This window comes from Eleginops maclovinus, chromosome 6 (assembly GCF_036324505.1).
Source record: "Eleginops maclovinus isolate JMC-PN-2008 ecotype Puerto Natales chromosome 6, JC_Emac_rtc_rv5, whole genome shotgun sequence".
In the NCBI taxonomy this organism is placed as follows: Eukaryota; Metazoa; Chordata; class Actinopteri; order Perciformes; family Eleginopidae; genus Eleginops; species Eleginops maclovinus.
Genome location: NC_086354.1, coordinates 18,338,936 through 18,363,560, shown reverse-complemented (window position 1 = coordinate 18,363,560; position 24,625 = coordinate 18,338,936). Strand labels below are relative to the sequence as shown.

Below are 24,625 nucleotides of genomic sequence, written 5' to 3'. Positions count from 1 at the left end.
CACTGCTCCATAGCCTCTCTTGTGAAATGGACATAACATGCACACTTTACACTTAACATTGTACATTTACATGTATATTATATGTTATTTAATATTCCATTTCATTGCAATATTTGTACATCTGTATATTTCTTATTTTTATTTCTAATTATTTGTTTTGCTTCATTTTGCATTTCGCTGCTGAAATGAAAAAAATGTCCCAGTTTCGGATGAATAAAGTATTTCTGATTCTGATTCTGATTCTGAATTCACTGAGGTCTTAATTTGATAGTCTTACCACATTCTGTAACAACTGCATGTCAAAAAATGTATATACAGAAAATGTTATGAGCTTAAAATGAAGTGTTTTTCTAGATAAGTCAGAATTGAGAGCAAGAGTTAAAAATAGCTCCAACTTGACCAACACCACCATAGATTAATACCCATTTTAGCTGGACCTTTTTTACAGTACACTCTTGACAGGTGTGTATAATTAAGAACTAACTGGCTCATGTTCATGGAAACCAGACATCGTTAATGTCATTATGTACACCTGAGGTCCTCAACTGGGGCAAGTCAAAAAAAGAAAAGAAGTAAACTATCGTTGAAATTGCTAAAATAAAAATGCCATCATCATTAAAGTGGATAGATGGCATTGGAATCGACATTACCATTAATCTCTCACCGAAGTGCACCTGAACGCCACAGGAGATCATTAGTCTGTGTTCTCTCAGTGCTGGACACTTAATTAAGAATTATTTAGGAATTATTTTTAGTGCAGTATTATTATAAACTCTTTATCTTATTTGATCTAAGATATATAAATAAGAATACTTGCTTCACCCCTGATGAGTCATTTAAAAAAAAGACAGTCCAGATATAGACTGGCTGAGGCTAAAAATGGATTATATTCATCACTCCCTTTCAGTTTCACAATGGTTAATTTGCAACCCGTCTTTCATTAATTTAATACGCTATGAGTGAATGGGCACGACCCATCTCAGGTGCCTTCAGCGTTTCTTATTAGAGCGCGTGGGGGGTCTCGTGGATTCAGCTCATCTGTTGTATTTGCTCATTGAGACCTCTCAGCCCAGACCCAATCTCTCCTCATTAACATTTTAGGTGACGAGTCTGTCATGGCCTTAATTAACAATTCATGAGAAAGGGCTTATAGCTACATTAACATTTTACAACCAATAAATCAGCTTTCCTAATCTGCTGTGTGTCTGCATGCAGCCCCATGTGTTTCAGCATGTATGAGTGACTCACAGGGAACACTTTGTTAGTGTGTGGGTGTGTAACATATAGCATCATGTCTCCCTTTGTCTCCATGTCTGTGTCCCTATCCATCTCTGAGTATGTCATTTGTTTGAACTTTCTCTTAATCTTATGTTTTGATCATAACAGTGTAGTGAATCATACATGTATGCTTTTTTGATCAGGACAAGAAAAATCGAACCTGAAGTCATTCACAGCGTTATGCCAATTAATGACATAAAAACATAAATCCCACAAAGCGAGTGCCTTCCATAATGGAAATGTTGACTAATTAGGGTGCTATTTTCGATCAGTAGACCATTACAAAGTGACAGCGATACAAGTCTCTTTTTCTGTTGGAAGCAAAAGAAACAAGAAGGGAGAGGAGAGATGAGGAAGCAGGAGGGATAAATCTGAAATAATGGTAAAAGACAATCTGGTAGAGCCGATTCTCTGAGGTATCATCATTTCGCTTTCTTTTACGCCACATATTCAAAAAGCCTCTGAGAGTGGGTGTAACAGCATGAAATAAGACCAAGGAGTCTTTAACTGCTTCATGGTGCTATGAAATGTGTGTGTTCATGTAGTGTGTGTCTAAAAAGCACAAATAATCCAGCATCTGTAAGAAAAATCTGTAATAACCAAGCTATTCAGTCCCAGAGCTTCAAAAGAACATTTTCTCTATTTTATTTCTGCTCAAAAATGTCTTCCAATGAGTTAATAAAAGGGTAATATGTGATCAAAACACTATGTATCATGCTCTCTGTTTCGGTGGGTGGGGATAAAAAAGGAAAGAGGTTTAACTGAGGTAACAATCCCCTTTATTCAGCTGCTTGACCCCACTTTGAAAGCTATACCTGTGTGGGCTGTCAGTGTGTGCATGCCTTGGTTCCCCCACTGAGTCACCGTGTAAGTGCAGCAGTAGCCTGTTGTGATGCTTGTGGTGCAGAGCTGTTGCTTGCCAAAAGCAAGCAATCCCTGCAGCACATCTCACTCTACCTGGGTTTCAAAGCCAGAGCCTTGAAAAAGGAAGAAAATGTTGACAAGAGCATATTAACTTTACCTGAGTGGTTCAGATAGTTCACGATATGAACCATTGTGTCCCAGAACCTTTGTTATCTAAAGGTTGTACAATACAGAATAAAACTGGTCCTTTCGAAGAAAAACCTGCTCCGTATTGCCTTGCTATGGCAGCCTTGAATACCCATCTCGAAGGTGATTCTGCACATTTGTTAGAGGTAACCATAAAGATCAAGGTCACTGCTTCAGAGCATTACCACATTTAAAGGATGCTTAAGCAGTATTAGTGAAGGGCGGCCTTGCAAATTCCATGTCTCAATGACGAATGCATTGGTTGCTGCTGCAAAGGACCCACCCTGATTCAAAGCAATTCCAATTTCAGTCAGCTTCCAAATTCTGCAAAGTCAAAAAATAACAAATCGATCCAAGAGAGATCGAGAGAGGAAATGTCCCCTGAATTTATTGATGAAACCAAACAGTGTTTTTTTTTTTTTCCTTCATTCAAGACTCATTTCACTACCCATTTTGCAAGAATGTCAGGATGCATATATATAGTTATAGACTATATTTAACTGGAGCCGGACATATAGTATGAGGTGTGTTGCTGCATAAGGTCATTATGGAAAATAGGTAAAGTGAATCTATTAGTAGCTAAGGGCTTTTTCCAGCTGCAATTGATGGTGAATTTCCGTCATGGAGGGAAAAATCTAAAGGATCACCTGTCGACAATAATTGTTCATATTAATGGTTACGGTATCACTTACAAATAACGAAAGAAAGAAAGGTTTGTATGATAGACATACACTTAGATAGTCTGATGATTGTGACTTAGTCTGAGTGAAAGCAGGGTTCCACTTACAATGTATATTAATATTAAAGGATGGTGAATTCAGAGAGCATAACAGCAGCACAGGGAACTGACATGAACATAGCATGGCAAGGTGAAGGAGCCGGAAAAATGTAGACACTCAATACTTCCTCAATAATAAAATGTTCTTTTCTCGCTTTTGGAAAGAAATCGCCATGACTACAGGAAGGAGTTTTTGCTTTCTTTACTGCTGCTCTGCTGCCCTCTTCTGGTGAACAAACAAACAGCCATACAGTATACAAATCTGACTCATTTGCAACTTTTTAACAACCTTCATTTTCTTGTTTAAATAGCCTGCAGTAGATGTTGGGGTTTGCCAAATGTTCAGATTAATGTACAGGTCAGACATATGTGTCAATATAAGACAGGGAGAGGAAATGAACAAAGACAAATCAATGAAATAGTCAATATCTCATTGAAGTATATTATATGACAAACCAAGTGCGTCTGATGCTCATGTTGATAAAATGAAATCCCTGCGGACGTCATTACCTTGCATAAGTCCAGCGTCTCCCACTTGGCTGGCCTTCTGCAGGCAGCCTGATGAAATAGTGGAATCTTATTTTTTGAAGGGTTATCGCTGGTCAGGTTCAGAAAAAAAGATTGGTCAGTGGTGAAAGGTTATTTTTTAAGAGGAAGCCAAATGTTTGTTTTTACATTTCTTCCTTCCATGATGCTTAACAGATGCCCTCTGAATAAACATTACAATGTGAATTTACGCCCTGTGTTTTACAAGTCTTAATCTCCCTTTCTGTCTCTTCTTCAATCGTCTTTTTTGTTTTTCCTAATCGTTCCCCAAATATTATTTTTTTAATGTTGACTGACAGAATCGAGAGCTGGAGGAAACAGCCTAAGGCCACCTCACAAAAATATTTTTCACAGCACCACTTTGTATGCTTGGAAACTCATCCTCCTCACACATTCACACATCACTAAAGCACTGACAATGAGATCCTGCCCAGAGTGCTGTGAAGTGAAACTCTTCTGTAACTAACGTGCTACTTTCTGTCTCCCACCTCAGTAAGATTTTGCTCAGGAAATTGCTCAGTTTGGCATGAAAAAAAGATAAGCTCAATGCAATAGGAACAGATTGAACACTTTATATCCCTCCATATAAGCAACAGAGCAGACACGATGTAGATTACTTCTGTTATCCCTGGTCATGAATATCACAATACCACTGCACACACCTCTTTCAACTCTTGAGGTTGCATTCAAAACACATTATCCTGTTATGTTCATCAGTGAGGTGTGAATTTGTGGGCAGAGGGCAGACAAAGAAGTAATCAACTTGTATACTAAATCCTCTCTGTAGCCAGCATCCTCTACAAAAGCATAACTTAATTAAAGAAAAAAGATCAACACAAAACAAAAGCATTTGAACTATAAACCAAAAGCACCTTGATAAAACTTTCTTCTAAAAACTGGGGGGAGTTTTTTTTTCTCGTGATTTTTTGGTAGGAGGGTGTTGGCCCCAAACGCGTCATTCCAAAGGAGTTGCAGTGAAAGTGGACTTCCCCAAACTTGGAGTTTGGTCAGTTACTGGGGCAATGTGACTGTGGTGTTTGGGATCCTCGCAAATTAAACTGACAGGGTAGCCCTCTTTTTCGAGGTTAGGATTATTTATTTTGAGGCGCCTTTTAAGTATGACTTCCAGGAGTGGAGAGATGGACTGGCGGTGGATAGTTTTCTCACTGTTTATGAACTTTCACTTCACTTACGGGTTTCCCCCCTCTTATGACTTGTTCCAAGGAGCTGCATACACTGGAATGGTACACAGACACAGAAACAGGTAAGTTGCGGGGTTTTTGTTCTTTTGTGGACGACATTTGAACTTCTCTTTTTTTTGTTCAAATCCAACAAACAAGTTCAACGCGGGCGTTTCTTAAACCCCACTGTCCCTGAAGGTAAACGTTGTTGTTGCGTAGTTGCCAATAACAATGAGATGAAGTCCAAACTCCTTATTGATCGGAATGACCTCAGGCCGGTGAAGATTTAACCTCTTATGGTCATCTGTAGCCTGTTAACGTTCACTGGGCTTTTATCACCCTGTGGCTAAATTTGGCTCGAGTTTACCAGTACTACTTAAAGGTGATAACATCCAGATAAAGGCAGGAATGTCAGTGATTACTCTTATCGTTTAGATTCAAGAGACCATTTGTTAATTTGCTACTCAACTCAAGAGATGAACTAAAAGAGACTAAACATTATTTTTTTTAAATCACTCAAATGACCGAACCCTTTAGGGAAAGCTCAGTAAAGCGTCAACAAAATGGCAATAATAACAATCGTTATAGACTGCATAGCCCTTTTCAACAACAATATGACAAAGTGCTTGACAGACATAGAAACAGAACATCACATCGCATCAAGTAAGATGTATATTAAACACAACATTGAACAGTAGAAGAGCAAATCTATCAGTCTAGACAAAAACAACAACATCTAATCAAAGCAATGTTATACTAATGCCCGGAATTGGGATGTTTTTTGTCATTCAAAATCATATAACATCCAATATCTCATTTTATGGTATTTACACAGTCATTTTACAACATGTTTTGATAGCTCTTGGTGTACAGCTTGAAGTTCTTGTTTATTTCTGCCTCTCTTTTCAGGAACTGGTGTGCTTATGTGGTGCGTAAAAACGTGAGCTGCGCGGTGCAGGGGAGCGTGGAGAGTTTCCAGGAGCCTGTGATGGCCCCCTGCCCAGCATACCAGCCCGACTGCCAGCAACAAGTGACGTGAGCATCCAGGGAGGGGTTGAGGGTGCATATTTAAAAGTAGGAGATATACTGTGATACAAAATGTTTCTCTTGGAGAGACCTTGAGGGTAAATATTCTTATTAGCCAAAGAAAAACTCTGTTGGCTGATCTAAACTCACAGCATTTTATACCAAGTTAAATCCCACCAAAACGACAAAGGGTTAAACAGGAAATGTAGCCTTTAAGCTAATGAAGACAATTAAGCCTGTCTCTGTTATATAGCTGAAAGGAACTGCAAATGGTTACTTGCCTTAAATAACCTTTCAAGTTACAAACATATAGCCAATTGTGATCACCTGGGGCCAGTATCACTTTAGGACAACTTACCTACTATAGTATTCTTCCAAATGCTGACAACATTCAAAACTATTACGTTGGGTTATCAGTTCAATGAATTTTTTTTTTAAAATTAGCTTCAATGATACGTATGATGACTTACATTATGTTTACCTATCCTTAAAAAAAGATATACAGTATACAGTGTCTAATGTGCTTGCCAAGCATGCATTGAATAAAAATCCACAATAATCTGGGCACCGTTCTATTAGATTTTTTAGGTCAAGATTAAAAAAACGTTTTATATTCAACCCGTTGAGATCAACAATTTATTTTGCAAGGTAGACCTGCCCATTTTGCTCATCTATTACTTATAGGACTTTTAAAACAAGCAAACCAATTCACATACACTAGTTTTTTAAGGGTATTCAAGTGAGGGGAGCAGGGCGCTTTCTTTCCAAATTCAGTTTGTGCACTTAGAACAGACAACAGCACTAAATCTTATGATATCAGACTATAACTACAGTCTCAGTTTGCTATATGAGACAGCTGACCTTCCAAGGTTGGTCAAAATAAATGAAAAAAGTTAGACATTGAATTTTATTGGGAGAGTTTCCTTTTTGTCTTTGTGATTTACTACAACTCTAACTTGTTTTCCATGGAACATGTTTCGAGCAGCACATATGTTTTCATAAATCTGCACATTTCTGCATCAAGTTTCATCTAGTGGTCAAACATGTGTTATTATCACATTTACAGATGCTTCACAGCTGTTGAATTGTCATGCAGGTGGTCCTCAATAAAATACATCTCAATTTTCTGTAGTCTTTTTCAACATAATAACAACAATAGTACCTATCAATTTATATGGAAACATCATCAGAAGGAATCTCATCCGCCAGCTTTCACATGGAATGAATTAACGTTCCTGCAGATAAATAGTTGTGAGCAGTGCAGAAGATTTATTATCAGAAAATCTGAAACGGAAAACTTAGATTAACAGCAATCTGTTCCCCTCATGGGGTAATTGCTTGTTGTAATTTGGAGTGTCCACACCAGCAATTATTGAGCGACAGTCAATAACATCTTAACTGGAACATGTTGCAATTATTTATATTTATCAGTTGTGAAACAACACATGCTATTCGTGGTTGAGCTTTGTGATGTGCACAAACACATTCACAAGAGACTGTGATGAGGAAAGGATTCCTGGAAACAGACAATTCCCAGGTCACAGGAGACCAAGTTTCCACGTTTATGCGTGGAAACTTGGCAGTGAGAAAAAAAAGACACCTCTGGCTTTTTCCATTTCTAAGTTATGACATTATATACTGGCTTAATCTCTTGTGAAGAAGAGATTAAGGCACACAGTTGAAAACAGCCATAATGTTAAATGCTTTCAGTTTCCTTTCTTCCATTTGTCAAGCTGCAATAGTGTTATCTTTGATGGTGTCTGTTAGGAAATGTGCAGGGATGATTGTTTCAGTCAACTTTCCAGATGTTCTGGATGTCATGACCCCTACTTCAGGGAAGTGATTTCATCTATTGTTTCATTGGCTGCCTTGACTAGAAAGTTGAAATGTTCATGACCAGAGACAGATTCAAAGAATATCCAAACAAAGCAAATCCTTTGGTTGATTGCAGGACGCCACAGTTCCCAATTCAAATACTTGGAAGCGTTTTTTTAGGTGTAGCACAACAAGCAAAAATACAGGAATAACACTCCAAAAGGGTCTTGATTTTATCCTAAGAATAAAGCAATGTTCCTAATGTTATATTTATATTTGTTTGAGATCTTGATAAAAAGGTTCCGTCCTGTTTTACAGATACCACAATCGGTTTCGGCCCACGTACAAGATTGCCTTCAAGACAGTCACAGAGTTGGAGTGGAGATGCTGTCCTGGTTACCAAGGTCTGGACTGCAAAGATTTAAAACCACCCCCGGACCGACAAACAGTTCAGGGAACATGGCCTTACTACCCACAGAATTCTGGATATACACCCAGACATACGCAGAGTAAAGACATTTCTGTTTCACTTTTAGAGTTTTTCTCTATTGATGCCAAATATCTAAATATTTTTCAAACTTTCAAAATGTCATTGTGGTCAAGGAGGAGAGCTTCATTTGTTTGTACTTTTTGTAATCACAGGGCCAGAGCGGAGAGAGACAGCGCACCATGAAACGAGGCGTGATGGGGGGGATAAGGTGCATCTTCTGGAAGGTGAAGTTCAGCGCCTCTCTCAGACAGTCCAGGATCTCCAGTCCGCTTTGGCAGGGTTAACCACCAACCTCCGCACAGATCTGCAAGAAGACACAAAGAAGATATTGGTGACGCTTCTCAACAACATGCGTCCGCCAGACATCTCTACAGCTGCAGACACTGAGGAGAGCCCGGCAGTGCTTGATGGTCACCAGGCTACTAGAGGAGGAATTGTTGGAGACAACGCAATAGATAAAATAGTGACCCGGTTGGATGATATTAACAATGAACTGAAAATCAAAGATGACGCTTTGGAGGACCTAAGAGGATCCATGACAAGTCACGAGGGACAGATCCGCGTCCTGATGGAAGCCTCTCAAGCTCAGGCTCCAGCCATAGCGGAGTTTGATGTTATCCAGAGTTATGTTGATGGAAAATTTGAGAAGCTAAAGAAGGAGCTGGACCAGAATGTGGAGGAACAGATGGCCAAGCTTCAGGGCTCATGCAATGACAAGGTCCAGATCTGTGAAGACAGCCGTGATCAAGGTTTGCTCAAGCTGACCAAGCTGTTGGATGCTAAGGAGACTGATCTGAAAAAGGAGATCCGGGCACTTCGTCTGGACATGGCTGCTGCAGATGGACCAATACAGACTCAAAGACAGATTGATCCATCCAAAGAGGCAGAAGATCGCAGTAACCATAAAGACCTGTGGCGTGAGATTGACCGTATTGCAGAGGCTCATCGCATTTTGAATGTTCGAATTGACAACGAACTGGCACACCTGTCTGCACCTCTGGAAGACAATGATTTCAGTTTAATGCTTGAAGAGATGGAGGCACGCATTAATATCACGGAGCAAAATGCAGAGACTCATTGTTTCTATATTGAAGAGAAGCTGACACGTACAATTACGGAAGAAGTGGCAGCAATCCGGCAGCTTCTGGGGGAGCGTCTGAACGGCATGGAGGATCAGTTTACGAACATGCTGGTGGAAATGAGCAACAGCTCCTTCCCTGGGATGTTTGGTGACTCCATGGATGCTATCCAGACAGAAGTCAACAACAATAAGTTCCTACTCCAAGGTTTGGATGATAAGGTCAATGCTGTTGGAGAGTTGTGCTCTGCAGGATGTTCAGGATCAGGAATAAATGTTGGTGCAGTGAGTTCATCGCCAACACCTAAAGGTCTAGAAAACATATTGAAGGATCTGAATCTGTACAGGAATGATTTGGATGTTCTTCACACAGATGTCAATTCCAACACGGGAAAGCTCAGGCAACTAGAAGATCTTGTTGGAAGACATTCGGTCACAAATGAAGGTCATGTGAAGACAATGGAGGATTTCCAGAAGGGATTGAAAAATCTTCAAGATAACGTGCGTGGTCTGGCTGGTGCTGTTACAGGGTTAAGTGACTCCTTAAGCAAATACAACCAGGACATGCAACAAATAAACTCGACATGCTGCCATGCAGGGGGTCGAGCACAGGACAACTGGGCCTCGGTCGTTACAGTACCCAGCGTCCAAACAGACAACACCAGACGTCAGGTGGAAGAGCTGAAGAACAGGCTTGATGCGCTCAGTAGGCAGGTGTCATCTGAGCTTAGTCAATGTAAACAGAACACACAGGGTATTTCCAATGGTATCTCTGCTGTCAATGGACGTGTGACCAGACTTGAAAAGGTGTGTGGAAGGCTAGATGGGGTAACCGCCAACATCAGAGAGCTGAAGGAGGGACTGGAGAGAAATGTTGGTGGTCTGCGGGACTGTTTGAGCAGGATGAACGCCACCTGTGGAAATCACAGAGGAGAGATCATCGTACTGCAGAACTCCGTGCAGAGGCTCCAGGCACAGCTGTCCTCGATGGCCAAACATGTGTTGAAAGACGTCACTGCCAAAGAGCCAGGTGAGCAGGTTTTATGTAATCGTTGGGTGTGGTAATCGCTTGAGAAGGAAGTGACAAGAATGATCGAAAGGGCCTTGTTGGCTTTAAGTGACATAAACCAGTTAAAGCAAATGAAAGCCACATAAAGTCACAGTGTGATTCTATTCATATATATATATATATTGAATGAGTTTGGAGTCTATTACAGTCAGCCGGCACAAATGATTGGGTTATTATGTGAATGTTGAATATATACAGCATTGGTATTTAGCTGTTATTCTCTTTTGGGCAGAGAGTAGGGGGTTAGACAATAGCGTTCAGAATGTAGACTCAAGGCCTACAGTTGGATGTTAAGGTGGAGCTGAAAATCAGATTCAGAAGGCCTTTATAAGTCCTGCGCAGGGGATATTTAAAAAAAGTTACAGCAAAGAGCCAAATACAACTTAAAATCACTCAAGAAGCATGCATAACAAAAACTAGAAATTACACAATATACAAATTACACATCCAGTACCAATAACAGTTAGCGATATAGCAAATATATATGAGTGCAGCAGTTGTGTGTTTGCGGCAGCAGAACCATAGACAGCTAGCTTTCAGGTGACCAGTGGGACTACAGACATGGTAGCTAAGGGAGTGAGCAGAGCCTCAGGAAACCCACTGAAAGGAGCTTGTTGCATGTAGGTCTATGTTGCAACGCGAAGAGTATGACAAAGATACTTTCTTTCTTTATTAGGATTAGCATTGGCATACACACTGTAGCCACAGTACACAAAACAGCTGATCTCATTCATTTGGCACAGAAGAGGATCATCCTTTAAATTCCCAATAAACATAAATCCATGTCTGAAGGACTTTAAATTATATATGCATCCATCCTTTACATCCACACATAATTCTAAGAAATAAGATACTAAAGATACATTTCTCCTTCTCTTCCCAGGGAGTAATCACAAGGTTTACTTTTATTTGCACCATTTTTCATAGTTTACACAATTCAATTATGTTTGGAGAATTTGCCTCCTGGTCTGATCCTGAACTATGTCGCAGGCGTCACTTAATCAAATGAATGATTCACCCTGTTGTTGAGAGTTAGATGAGCAGACAGATACCACATTGTTCATTCAATATGAAGCTACAGCCCACGCCTAGTTAGTTTAGCTTAGTATAAAGTGTGAAAACAGAGGCAAGCAGATAGCCTTGCTTTATCCAAAGATAACAACAACCGGACCACAGGCATGTGACCTGTTAATACGTTATGTGTATTCTGTACGTGTTGGTTTAATCTGTCCAAAAAAACTAAGTATAAAAGCATAAAGTTGGGGTTTAAAAGGGGTTTATGTGCACAACTTTTAAAAAGTTTCTTCTATAGAGACAGGCTAGACATTTCTGCCATTTCTAATCTTTCTCTAAGCTAAACCAACCTGCTCCTGGCTGTGGCTTCATATTGAATTTCGTCCGACTCCCAGCAAGAAAGCAAACAATGATATTTATTACTACTGCCTATAACTTTTCAGTATGGTTGAAAAAGGATTTGACAATAATTAGATATGGGTTATTGCTTCACCACTAAGAAGTCTATAGACTCCCACATTAGGGCAGCTAGTCACTAAAATAAGTAAATACACACACTCCATTGCAGCTTCCTCTGTATCTTCCACCGAGTTTATCAAGTGTGATTAACATCTGTGTAAACACAAACTTTTCCTGAAGATAATCCTCCATATAATGCGGTCTGCTAGCTTGGCTCACATGGAGGCTTGGACAGGAGGATCAGATCCCATGAATGGCCACAGGGTATTTCCCGGAGAGGGAGGACACGGGTTCATTGGGCCTCCTTGAATATGTCATTCAATATGTCCCAGCACCAAGAGGCAGAGGCCCACATTGGAAACTTCCTGCGACTTAGACTCATGTTGTCCTAAGAATTCCCCAGTTTTTATATGAGGAATTAAATTCTTAAATGTCGAGGTCAACCCCTCCTAACTGCTGTGATGATTTACAGGCACTGTTTTGAGCCTCATTGCTGTTTTATATAAATGTCAGAACACCAGACTGATTTATCCACTCCCTAATTTGAGCTGTGAGGGCTCCTCTCATGCACCGTGACATCGCTTTTTTACTCATACCACAAAACTGCAGAGCTCAAACTCCCAGTCGCTTTGTACACAATTACACGCACACACAAACACAGGCACACTATACACCCGCCTCCCTTTCTTTCTACTTACGCATGTACACATACCAGTCTCCAGAGATTCCCGTAGGGTGACCTCAGCCTCATGAGTGGAGTCTGGTCCTCATTAAGGGCCCTGACTCACTGCTGGAGCTAGTCTTGATGGAGAAGTAGAGCTCCACACCCAGGACCAGATGCTCAAGTCTACCCCTTAGCTGTGATGTCATGACTGGGGCCCTATCACTTGAGCCTCTCTTTCCGTAACCATAGTCCAAAACAATGGCATGACAAGGACCTGAGGAGAAAAAAAAGAGGGTGGAGAGGTTAACAAATGTGGTGAAGAGAGACGCAGATCTTGAGGCATTTTGTATTTCTTTGTGCTCTTTGCAACTATGTTTGTTTTAATTCCTGGACATGTAACATTACACCGCACATCTGCCCACAATTAGTCCAGATATTCATTCGAGTGAGCATATTCAAAACTTGGATATTTTAAGTCGTGTGCTAATTTTCTTTCTCGCTGAGAGTTGGATGAGTGGACGGATCACATTTCTGTTTACTAAGTATAAGTGAAGCTACTACAAGGAGCCAGCTAACTTAACTTAGGTTAAGGCTGGGCTCTTTCAACCCCAAAATGATATGCATTTATTCTAAAACCATACCATCAAAAACACTCCCACTTAAATAGTATACTTGCTTAGTCAGGTACTTGTCTGTGTGAGTACTCTTTATGTTGACGGGTGTAAAAATAGGAACTTTTTAGCCAAAATGCAAGTCATTAAGGGAAGTATGGTTTCCAAACTGATGTTTGATTTGTCTTTCCTGAAAAACAATGACCCTGTTTACTTCCATTAATCAAAGTAGTACTGGGGTGGCTTGCTTGCAAACAGCATTTTATTTCATAGTTTATAGAAACACAGGATGATTTACTTAATTACAAATGATAAATGTTTTATAATGTGAGTATTCCTTTAAATTTACTGATGAACATGTGATGTCTTTTTTGTCAAGCAACCATTCTGTCACATTTCCCCCAACAAATGCACTTTTAAACTTAGTTTTTTGGATTACGTTATGTTACATTTGGAAAGAGACAGGTTAGTTTACAGGGTTTCACTGTACAGACATCTTCTCATCTTGGCCAAGATGAGAAGATGTCTGCACAGTCCTCAAACTGTCAATCTCTTCCTTTAAGGGCACGATCATGAGGTTCGCTCTCATTGAGCGAATAGTCTGTATCCTAAATCCCAGGAGAGAGGGAGTTAAATGATGTGGCTGAGGTAGCATGATGATTTATTGTTAACTCAAGTTTGGGAAGGGAAGTCTTAATGCAGATAAAAAGGTTTCCAGCTCTGTGGGTCTGGTGGTGGTGGAACGCCTACTGAAATGTTTCCTCTCCGTTTGAGCTCATATTGAAGTCATATGAAGACCCCGAGGAGGCAGCGAACAGACGAGGTGTCGTAATAACATCATTGAAAGATTAACAGGAATAGCTTTACCCTTACTCAATGTGAATGCTGAATGGAAGTGTGTGACTTTAGTGGCAAAATTGTTGGCAGTGCTTAGCCCAAAGCAGCTGCTGCAGCGGAGGTCTGGCGCTACAGCTTGCGTGTTTGTTTCTGCTTGTTTTCCTTAGAAAAGGGAGTTGTGGTTAAGCAGCAGGGACTAATTGCATTGTTGAAGACTATAACACGGATACATTAAAGTGACTTTATTACCCTGCAGGTGTGGCTTTAAGGCATTAAAGTGTACAGGATTAATAGGGGTTATTAAGAAAAGTCCTCATATGTTAAATCCTAATAATAAACTAGGAAATGCTGTGTTTTTCAAAGAGTTTGAGCATGCTGTTCCTCATTCAGGTGGGAACCTATTAACTTTCTTGTGCTCAATTTTCGTATTTGATTCTCAAGATGTTGTTTTTTCTCTACTCCTCCTTGTTTTGGAGTTGATCCCAGTCTAGCTCAAATAACTTCCCTGTTTCTTCCTCTCTCCCGCTTATCTCTGAACGTGCTCTCCTTTAACTCCCTCGTTGCTCTTCTGTCCAATTCGTCCTTCCAAGAATGCCAGAGGACTCCTTTTCCTCCTCTCCCTCCATCTTGTTCTGCAAATGTCTATCAACACACGCGGCCTTCAGGAAAGGAGACAAAAAAAGCTGTTGTAATAACTCGAGGATAAAATAAAGGCTTTGATTTCATGGATCAATGCTTTGCGATTGATCATTCTGGCTTTATATAGAAAAGACAGGCAGTAAGATTAACTGTCCACCGTGATCAGGGAGTACAAGAAAAACAAGACATCAAAGACTTTTCAAAGTCAAAGGCTGTCTGCTGGGAAACAATGAAAAAATTGAACTTGACACCGCCACAAACACACGTATAGTCCGCACCAGGATTTTGAGGAGCTGCTACGGTGTCTCCAGAGAGATCTGTAAAGCCTCGACGTGAGGTGTCTCCATCTCTAACCCTTGAGCCCATCTGGAAGTCTTCAGAGGAGAAAGGACCCAGATACACAATGGGAGTCCCCAAAGTCTGCCAGGCGGTGCACAATTTCCACCTCCCATCATTAATATCACTGCGGCAAAATGAGGTGGAGGATGAAATTGTGTCCATGTGTGTAGGAAAAAAGTAGTATGTTCAGAGTGTGAGTGATGCATTAGTGTAACCACACCCTGCCCTGTGCCCCTTGACACCATTTTCCATCGCATGATCAGCCTGTCTGCTGCAATATTCCTCCACTCTTTCCGACACTTTTGAACACTCACGCACTGTCACCCGAATCTGCAAAGGCAACAGTGACTACAGCATCCCTCCCCCAGCTGTGTCTCAATTTGGTTTTGAGCAACAACATCTGGTTTTGGTGAGGCTCTTGGTTTCACCAGCACTGGTTTTCGCATGTGCCCCCCCCCCTGCCTGTGTGTTTTTGTGGTTGCCCCCTTAGTGAGACACAGGCTAAGAGCTCATGGGAAATATGCACTCAGGCAACCGAGGTCCTGAAGGAGGCGTGGGGAGGAAATGAGGAAGAGATTTCTGATTATCTCAGTACAACATGATTGCTGGGTTTAATTTGTTTTTGATTATACATGTGGTTTCTGAGTGGCTTGTGGTATCATTTTCAGTAAGAAGGAGTCATTTGGTTGATGGTTGATGATGTTTCATTTGATAAGAACAGAGCAGCTTTCATAATCCGGAGTAATAGGTAGACACTAATGTAATACCATCGCTCTCAGGTACTGCGATTGATCACTTCGGCCCAGTACAAGGCTGAATGTGGAGTTAACTTTTATTAATGGTTATGTTATTAGCTGTGGCAGAACTCACACACATAATTATAATTTTAAAAGTAAAGTAATAAAAAAAATACCCTTAGGGTTTGAGTGTGAAGGTTCATTCATGAGCTTGGGAACAGTACTATGTCTTTATTAATGGGAAAGCTTGGATAGTTTAAAGTGGGGGTATATAGAAATCCGAAAACCATGGTTCGGAAATAAAGACAGGGAGCAAAGACAGGGAGAATGGCCATGTCCAAGGCCAACATTTATATCTGTATAAGTGTACGCTATGGTTTGTATATTTTTACCAGCTTTTTGCCTTTTCTCTCATCTGTTTCTCCAAACTGGGGTTCGGCCAACCGGTATCTACTTTAGTTAATACACTGACTTGATATATCCCCCCCACCTCAAAGAATCCTCGGTTTAGTTGTCTTTATCAGTAGAAAGTTGAAACCTCCATGAAGAAGTATTCAAATGGACCTTAAGATTAATGTGTATGCCGAGAATGTTTTTTTTACATTAAGTGTTTCTCATTAACATATCTATACATTATCCTTGAGGGCCAACTAAGTTGATAAAAAGGGTTCCTCATAAAAGTCAACTTTAGAGGCGACTACATTCGCTCATGCTTCAGCATCTATTGGCCTTTTCTAAAAACAGCTGATCACATACAGCTGACCAACAACATCCAATAATAATCACGCAGATGTCAAAATTGACTTTATATGTGACACCTCTATAATAGCTTTGGATATTTTGGGATTTTCTTAGGTTCAACAGTTATCTCTAAATGTTGTATATAGTAGTTCATTTACTTGTACTCTTTGAAGAATCAGTGTTGTTTGTATGCTTTGAGCATTTCCTCAAAGATTAGAGCCTTTTCCGCCAAATTTCGCTGTATAACCATTTGGGTTAAGTGGTAATTTCCTTAATGTAAGCACTTTGGCTGAGTGACATTACAGTAATCCTGTTGCGTGTACTCCAACCTCCCCCACTGGGTTCACACAGAACTGCAGACACAGCTACATCAAACAAGCCATTTTATGTAGAAACCCCATGACTGAATTCTAAATATTGCTGGACAAAATCTGTCTGACACCTGGGTTTAGACACAAAGCGGGTACTGTAATTATTATTGTTATTTGTCCCCAGGACAGTCTCACAGCGTCTCTCGCTCCCCTCGGAGGCCCAGGTGATGTCTGCGCCCTCGGGGGGTCTGGCAAGCAGCCAACCGGTTTCCGTTCAGATGGTTCTCGTTGCTTAAAACTCACACAGCCCGCCTGCTTTGCTTTTATGAAGGGTAATAATGATACCGGCTAAAAAAAGAAGCTCAGAGGTGCCGTGAAAGCCAGGTCTAATTTGGTCTGTCATCAGAATTCAAGTCGTTAAAGGAGAATTCACAAGAGAAGGGAGGGATGTGAGAGAGGAAGTGGGATTGTAAACAACCAAAGCTAATTTGAGGCTAGTGCTTGTGCAGTTACAGCACTTTCTATAACTCTCAATTCTTGTGACCAGATGGTAGTAAAAGCACTGGTTATGGTCAGAATGTGAACTGTAATTATGACCTCCACCAAGGAGGCGATGTTGTTTTTAGCCAGTTTGTTGGTTTGTTTGTCTGCTTGTCAGTAGGATAACGTCAAAACTATAGGCCTGATTTTCATGAAACTTGGCGAAAGGGTGTATTGTGTGCCAAGTAAGAACTTCCCATTGAATTGTGGAACCGATGTAAATCCTGAAGAAGATAACAAATATTTTTTTAAGTCCCTTTGCACAGGTCTCCGGTCTCCCAGTGCCTTTCTACATTTTTACCATCTTGCCACTCTGTCATTTTCTTTTTTTCTTTCTAAGGAATGACCTTAAGACCAGAAAGGCCCGCACTTGTGCCAGATTCAACCAGAACCAGAATCCAACAAATCCACATCCCTCTCATCATCCCGCCGCCGCCATCCAACCCCAGGCAGCCAAACACGCATAGGATAAACATCAGCCCGCCAAGCCAGCCGTCCAGCCCCCGGCAGTCCGGCAGACAACCCACCCCCCCCCTGCTCCCCGTCAGGCCGGTGGTGGAGACGGGCGAGGCCGGACCTCCTGGGTACAGCCGCAGGGTGACTGTCCGGAGAGGCTCCGAGGACTCGAACAACATGCCTGTCAAAGGATTTGCTGGAGCACCAGGTGAGGACTGAGGTTGGGGATTATCTGCAGCTTGATTTGGATGTGTGTTTATGAGTTATATAAATATGAATCAAGTGTGATTTTAGTTCCACTCAAGACCTAATGAATCAATGGCAGAAAACCTGATTTAGTAATGCTTTAAATGAATTTACAGTGCATATAAAAATGAAGACACCCAGTACCTAATGGTATGTACACGGGAAAAAGTACAGAGGATAAGGGGTCACAAAATAAATACAGCACTTCATAATAATAATAATAACAGGCTTACCCTTTACGCCCTTTCACAATAGCAATGTCGTGAAAAGAAGCCAAACTGCTAACACTTACTAAAACATTTACTTCATAAATATTAAATGTAATGTATCGACTTTTGTAATGCATACTTTCACAAAGGGAGGAAACCCAGCCACACTAATATTCATACAGTGATTTTTGTGAGTGAAGAAGGTCTAAGAAAATCCGTTCCAGATTGTTTTGGTACATCTGTTGTCATTGTCGGATGGGTCTTACCTTAGGTCTCAAAACTCATTTTATCATCATATAAAAACTTAAACCTGCAGCATGCAGCATTACATCTTCTGTGTAACACTGAAACCATTCCCAAGTTGGGCGATTTGTTTTTGCAGTATGTTTCAGGACCATAATGATACATCTCCAGATTTATTTAGGGAGGCCTGGGAGAAAGGATTGAGAGCTGAAATCACAGACGAGATGTGTATGCTTATAGTGAGTCTGGAGGCTTATAGTGAGAATATTCAAGATATTCAATCAATGCAAGACATACTTTGATACAACTCAAGGTCGTTCACCGACTTCCCTTTCAGACAACAGAGAATGGTTCTCACTGCGTCATCAGTCTCAATAACTCTGGGGCTCATGTCTGATTACCAAGCACACTTTAGGGCATGGTTTTAGGACTGTGGAACCAGGTAGCTTGAAGGTTAAGAGTGAGGCTAAAGACATTGTTAGACATAAGGTTACAGAATTAAAGTTATCATTACCTGCAATCCTGGTTACCTGAAAAAGTGTCTACTATTAAAATGTGGCAAAAGGAGTAAGGGAAAATATTACACCTGGAGAAAAGGACATATCTTATATTAAAGGGGCCCTATTATGCACAGGTTTATTTTTTGTGCCTCTACTCTTACATGTTTCCATGCTTTACTATTCAAAAAGGTTTTTCGATTTTAGCCTTTTGCGGACCAGTTACATGCACACAAACCTATAACACACATTACAGCTAGGAGACAAGCCGAAAAAGCTTAAAATGGCCTCGTTAATATCAACTGTCATTTAGCCACTGTCTTTAGGCTGTGTGTCGGTGACGGCTACAGAGGTACACCCTTCAACCCATACTTATGTTAATGTCCAAAGTCTGCAATCTAAAGCTTCAATCCAGATCTGATCTCTACTCTACAAATGAATGCTGAAACTAGAATCTGTGATTACTGCCATGACATGGAGGATATTTTATGGCTGTGTGATAATTCTGGCACCATGGAGTTTGAGTCTCAGCCAGCATTCCCACATGTGTGACATAATATACGTCTCTTCCTCTTGTCAACAGTGCTGTCACTTCACAGTCACATCAGATATACTAATCTGCGTCGGCAATGACAGAAATTGGATTCGGGCCATTTTTCACATATGGAACTTATAAGAGGTTTAATTATCCGTGTACTCTTTTTGTTTTGGTGTCATCCATGCAGAGGAAAGCTAAAGGCTTTTAACATGGGCCAACTCAACATAGGGGACAACTGATACTCACAGAGCCAAATCTGGTTTGAATTAACAGAAGTGCAGATAATAATTAGGAGATAATATCAAACAATGGAACGCCGCCTTTGTTTTATCGTCGGTTTGGCATGTTTTGAAAGTAAAAGGTTTTAAATACACACTTTAAAAATGTTTTGGTCAAGAATCTTAACCGGAGAGGTGAACTTTTCTTTAAAATTTCATGCAAATCGTCATGAGTCATGAACATTTCAACTGACTTCTTCAGCATTGAAAGGCAGGTTTTCACACAATCTGTTCTTTACAGGGCTGTAAATATGTATGATTGGTTTGTTTTATGTCTGATTAATGGTTGTTGGTTGTATTTGGACCTCGAACAGCACATCCATTTCAAGATTTGGAAGAAACTGTAATCAAAATTATTCTTAAAGCCACAAATAAAAGCAGTCGAGCTTACAACCTGTTTTGTTCTAATTTACACCTCTGCTACACTATGCCAAAGTGTTTTCTCTTTAATGTTCGGATGGAAAACCAAACAACTCCCTCTGGCCAGCACTCCATGACTTTTCTCCTCAGTTGATGATAAAACATGATGTGTTTGTCGTTTATTTCTTTTGCAGGCTATCTTCCTCTGCAGCCTGCATCTTTCAAACCTCAATCAAACAGCCGCCAAGGTAATGTGCTGTAGCAGTTAATCATTAAGTTACAACCCTCTGCCTTTCTACTACATCAGTGCAAGTAAAATTGGAAAAGGTTGTTGTGAATAATATGTAGCCTGAGAGTGTGGGTGAGTGGGAACTGGATGTGTTAAGTTTAAGGACATGTGGGCGGACTGAGGAAGGATTTTAACTCGTCTTCTTCTGCAGCGCTGCATGACTTACCCAGAAAGGCAAACAAAAACACTCAATTTAAAACATTGATTCTACTTCAATAAACCTAATAAGAGACACATATTAATGAAACATATATATAAAGATAGAAGTGGCTGCTCACATCTGTGACTGTGGGAGGCAAGACATAATTAACACTCTTCTTTTTATTCCTTGTAGTTCCTGTAGCTGCAAAGATGCCCTGGAACCCGATGCATCACACTCCTGTGGTTTCACCAGGTAAAATACACTCCTCTCCGCTTAAGCCACTGCATGGATAAAGAAAAAGAAAACAAATCATTAGCTTGAATAAAGGATTTGTGAACAACTTAAATTCAAACTGTTAATTAATATAAGATAATATATACTTTATTAATCCTAAATTGTGAAAAAAATAATGAAGTATTGCACATAATTAGAAATAAAAAATAGTGGAAAATCAACAATTATCCAAGATAAACCTCTCAAAATAGCAGATAAAATAAAAAGATGGAATATATAAAGAATATGTTATCCATCTGACAGATAAAACACTATTGAAGGGCTAACATTACAGCTGACAGAATATAAAAGCGGGATATTATTTACATTTAATGTGCATGAATGGCATATTAAATGAAATATAATTGTACAAATGTACAGAGAAAAGTTATAAGTCCAGTCAACAATTAACCAATTATATGAACATTAACCATTTATAGTATTTCTCTTTCAGTTATTTGTTTGATGTATTGTCTTTTCTTGTCTGATTGTATGATACAGTGTTTATTCTCTGTACCCATGTCCGAATAACAACATTTGAAGCCCTCATGTTTTTGTTGTTTTGCCTACCTTACTCTTTTTACCCCTGCAATAAACAGATAGTATCACGTCTTTGTTTTCAGTTACTGACTAACAAGTGAGAAATGTAATGTACCTTTGTAATGAGACGCTGACTGACTTACATGCTTGTTTTTTGTATCAGTTTCGGCCCCCAGCAGTGGCTTTGACGAGCCCTTCTCCTTCTCTGCCGGCCTCACACAGCAGCCGCTCATTGGAGAGTTTGGTTTCATCCGCTTCAACAGAGTCATCGTCAATGATGGAGGACACTACAATCCACACACAGGTACACAACATCAACAACAAACAGAATGTGTTGCAGGGTCATTGTAATAGACTTGTCCCTCATAAAAACAAACAGACAAATTGCCTATGACATCATTCCTGATGCTTTGTCTTCAAAAATTGTGGCCTCTTGAGTTTATGATTAAGAGATTTTCTTCAGATACACAGCTCTTAATTTCACCAGGCTTCAGTTTAATTGTCTTTTGGACTGGATATCTTGTTGAGTGTTTGTCTGATAAAGTGTACTTTCTGTAATTGAGTTAAACGACATTCAGCAGTCTGAGTTAAAAAAAACAAGAGCACATCTTTTGAGTTGGATGTCAAGAAAATGTGCTCATACAAAACGTAACTTTGGAAGACGTCCACTTGATTTGAGTCATCCTAAAAAAGCCTGAGATAAATCTTTGAGTACATCTCTTTAAGGAATAAGCATTATGGATTTGTTTTCCATATATTCAATGTGAAGGGCATTAGTTTGTGCCCACAATTGCCCCAAAGACTATAGTAAAATTGCTTGTTTAGTGCTGCAACGATTAAAAAAACCCTGATTTGAAATTCTTGTTAAAAGTGCGATTTTTCACATAAATAAATTGGTGTACATATAACCCGAGGTGTTTATGGGTACCAGATTTATTATCTTTACCATACTAAACATACTCTTTGGACACATGAAGATGACAAATGATGACACAAACCAACATCTGTTTCAATGTTCATGTGCACCTGACCATTGTTTTAAGAAACATTTGACAAACTGTGGACCTATGCTTTAACCTCCTTCAGTTCATGCTGAAAAGCAGGACGCACAGCAACAACAAACTTTAGTAAACATCTGAGTCATCCATTGATCTTACCCACTCGTCCCTTTTCTCCTCTGCAGGGATCTTCACTGTCCCTTTGGACGGCCGATACCTGATCTCAGGCCTGCTGACAGCCCAGCAGGGGGACCGGGTGGAGGCCGTGCTGTCCGTGTCTAACCGCAGCGTGCAGAGGCTGCAGAGCTCCTCGGGGCCTGGAGCCGGCCAACATGGGGCCCCAGCGGCGGGAGACTGTGGCTGCGGGGGGTCCGTGTCCTTCAGTGTCATCTTCCCTCTGAGGAAAGGAGACCGTGTTGGTTTGGTGAGGACCGGGGGCCGGCTGGCCACAACCGGGGCCCGGGAGATCCTCTCCACCTACAGCGCCATCTTCCTGTACGCACCGCAGGACAAGTCATAGCTGCAGCTCAGCTGGGCAGAAACAGCAAGGACCAGTTTGATCCCAGAGAAAAAGGACTGGAGGAAATGATGAGAGGAGGCAGAGTTTTTACTGATTTGCTGTGATTTACCACGCAGGGCCGCTGTGTGAAGATCCTCACTTATAAATTCAGTTAGGAAGTCATTGCATTGCATTTCGTAAGCCATTTGCCAAATATATCTGAAAACAAGAAGCAGGATTTGTTTCTAATATATTTGATTATCACGTTGCCTTTTTGTACCTATTGTGAATGTCTTGTGTAAATAAGTGTTTATAAATTAACATAAAAATTAATAAAACGTTATTTTAACAAAACCAACTCAGTCTTAAAGGTGCCATAGAATGGAAATCTGTATTTACCTTATCACGGGCAAATCATGAATATGCATATCACATTGGTAAAACGGGCGAATTACAACAATCCCTGTGTGTTACGTCACACACGGTAGTCCAGCCCCAACATTTGTATACACCAGCTGCTGGAAACACTAACACTAACACTTACCACTCTGTAACGTTGCTCTCCAATCTCCGACCAACTGGCTGTTCTTCAAATTCATCGGTTCCCTCCTCCGATAAAGGCTCAAATATGTAAGGTTGGATGCCAATAGCCTCCATGGTTCATCTCTCATAGTTTCGCAAACTTCACTTACTTCTGTGGGCTCTGAGGCAGCCATGGATTGCTCCTTGTAAACCAGCCAATCAGAGCAGAGCTCATCATAAATATTTAAATGAGCCCCCAAATAAGGCAATTCAGCTTGTTCCATTCTAGGACCAAATCATAGGGCTGTAAATGGGCCTGTAAAACCGCATCTGGACATTTTTTGGATCAACTAAAGCTATATACCTTCTTTTTAGACATCAGAGAAATACCAGATAGTTGCATTCTATGGCCACTTTATGCTCAAAGATAATAAACCATGACAAGTCAGAGTATGAGCTCACAAAATGTTCCAACACAACAAACTTTTATTATAGAGGCCCTATTATGCTTTTTGGGGTTTTCCCTTTCCTCTAGTGAGTTGTATAGGTTTTTGTGCATGTAAATGGTCTGCAACGGCTAAAATCCCAGTTCCCCCCTGAATGGCCTCCATTGGTGTCCTTTGTTTACTTCTGCGCCATACTGACATCATCATATAACACTCATGCTTCTTTTTGCTAGCGCTCCAACAAATTGTACGTGATAGGCTAAGGGGCGGGACATCTCAAGATCAATCACAACAGAGCCGGCAAGCTAACCAATCAGAGCGGTCTGGGCTCTGGTTTCAGACGGAGGGTAAAAAGAGGTGATGCAGCACAGGCAGTATGAGAAAATAAGCACTTTTTGAACATGAAAGGATGCAAACATGTCACAGCAAAGGCACAAAATGGAAATATGAACCTGGAAAAGAGCAGAATATGTCCTATTTAATCTAAGAAACGTTGCTGGCTTCAGAATCAGCACTGAGAAAAACGAGGTTAGAAGGCAACCCCCATTTGGGTCATTATGTAAAGTGGGTGTGGATGAAAAATACATTTCCCCTCACCTCACTCCTGAGACTTAAAATATTCCAGCAGCGAGCTGTAAGCAGCAGCAGTTCAGATCAGCCTCAGTTAACCTTTAAAGGAGAAAAACACTCATTTCTATCCACAGAAAAACAGTAATGAATTGAAATGTTATTTGGTTGTGTTATTCAATAAAGCAAATGTGGAACTACCTGAGGGATTGAAGTGGAAATAACCTTTTTTCATGCATTGATATTAACAAATGAGCACCAGGCTAAAAGTAACATCTCCAGCCTGTGGTTACTGTTGATCCTTTCAGAGACAATGAAA

At 40.5% G+C, this 24,625-nt stretch overlaps 1 protein-coding gene across 1 annotated transcript; it reads left to right on the top strand.

Moving 5' to 3' along the window:
* Positions 1-4,630: 4,630 nt before the first annotated feature.
* emilin2a (elastin microfibril interfacer 2a) lies at positions 4,631-24,511 on the top strand. The gene is made up of 9 exons (XM_063886174.1): positions 4,631-4,916; positions 5,743-5,868; positions 7,993-8,183; positions 8,317-10,272; positions 17,544-17,867; positions 20,225-20,278; positions 20,654-20,713; positions 21,438-21,578; positions 22,458-24,511. The coding sequence occupies exons 1-9, from the start codon at positions 4,771-4,773 to the stop codon at positions 22,790-22,792; spliced, it is 3,333 nt and encodes a 1,110-aa protein (XP_063742244.1). The 5' UTR covers positions 4,631-4,770; the 3' UTR covers positions 22,793-24,511.
* Positions 24,512-24,625: the final 114 nt, after the last annotated feature.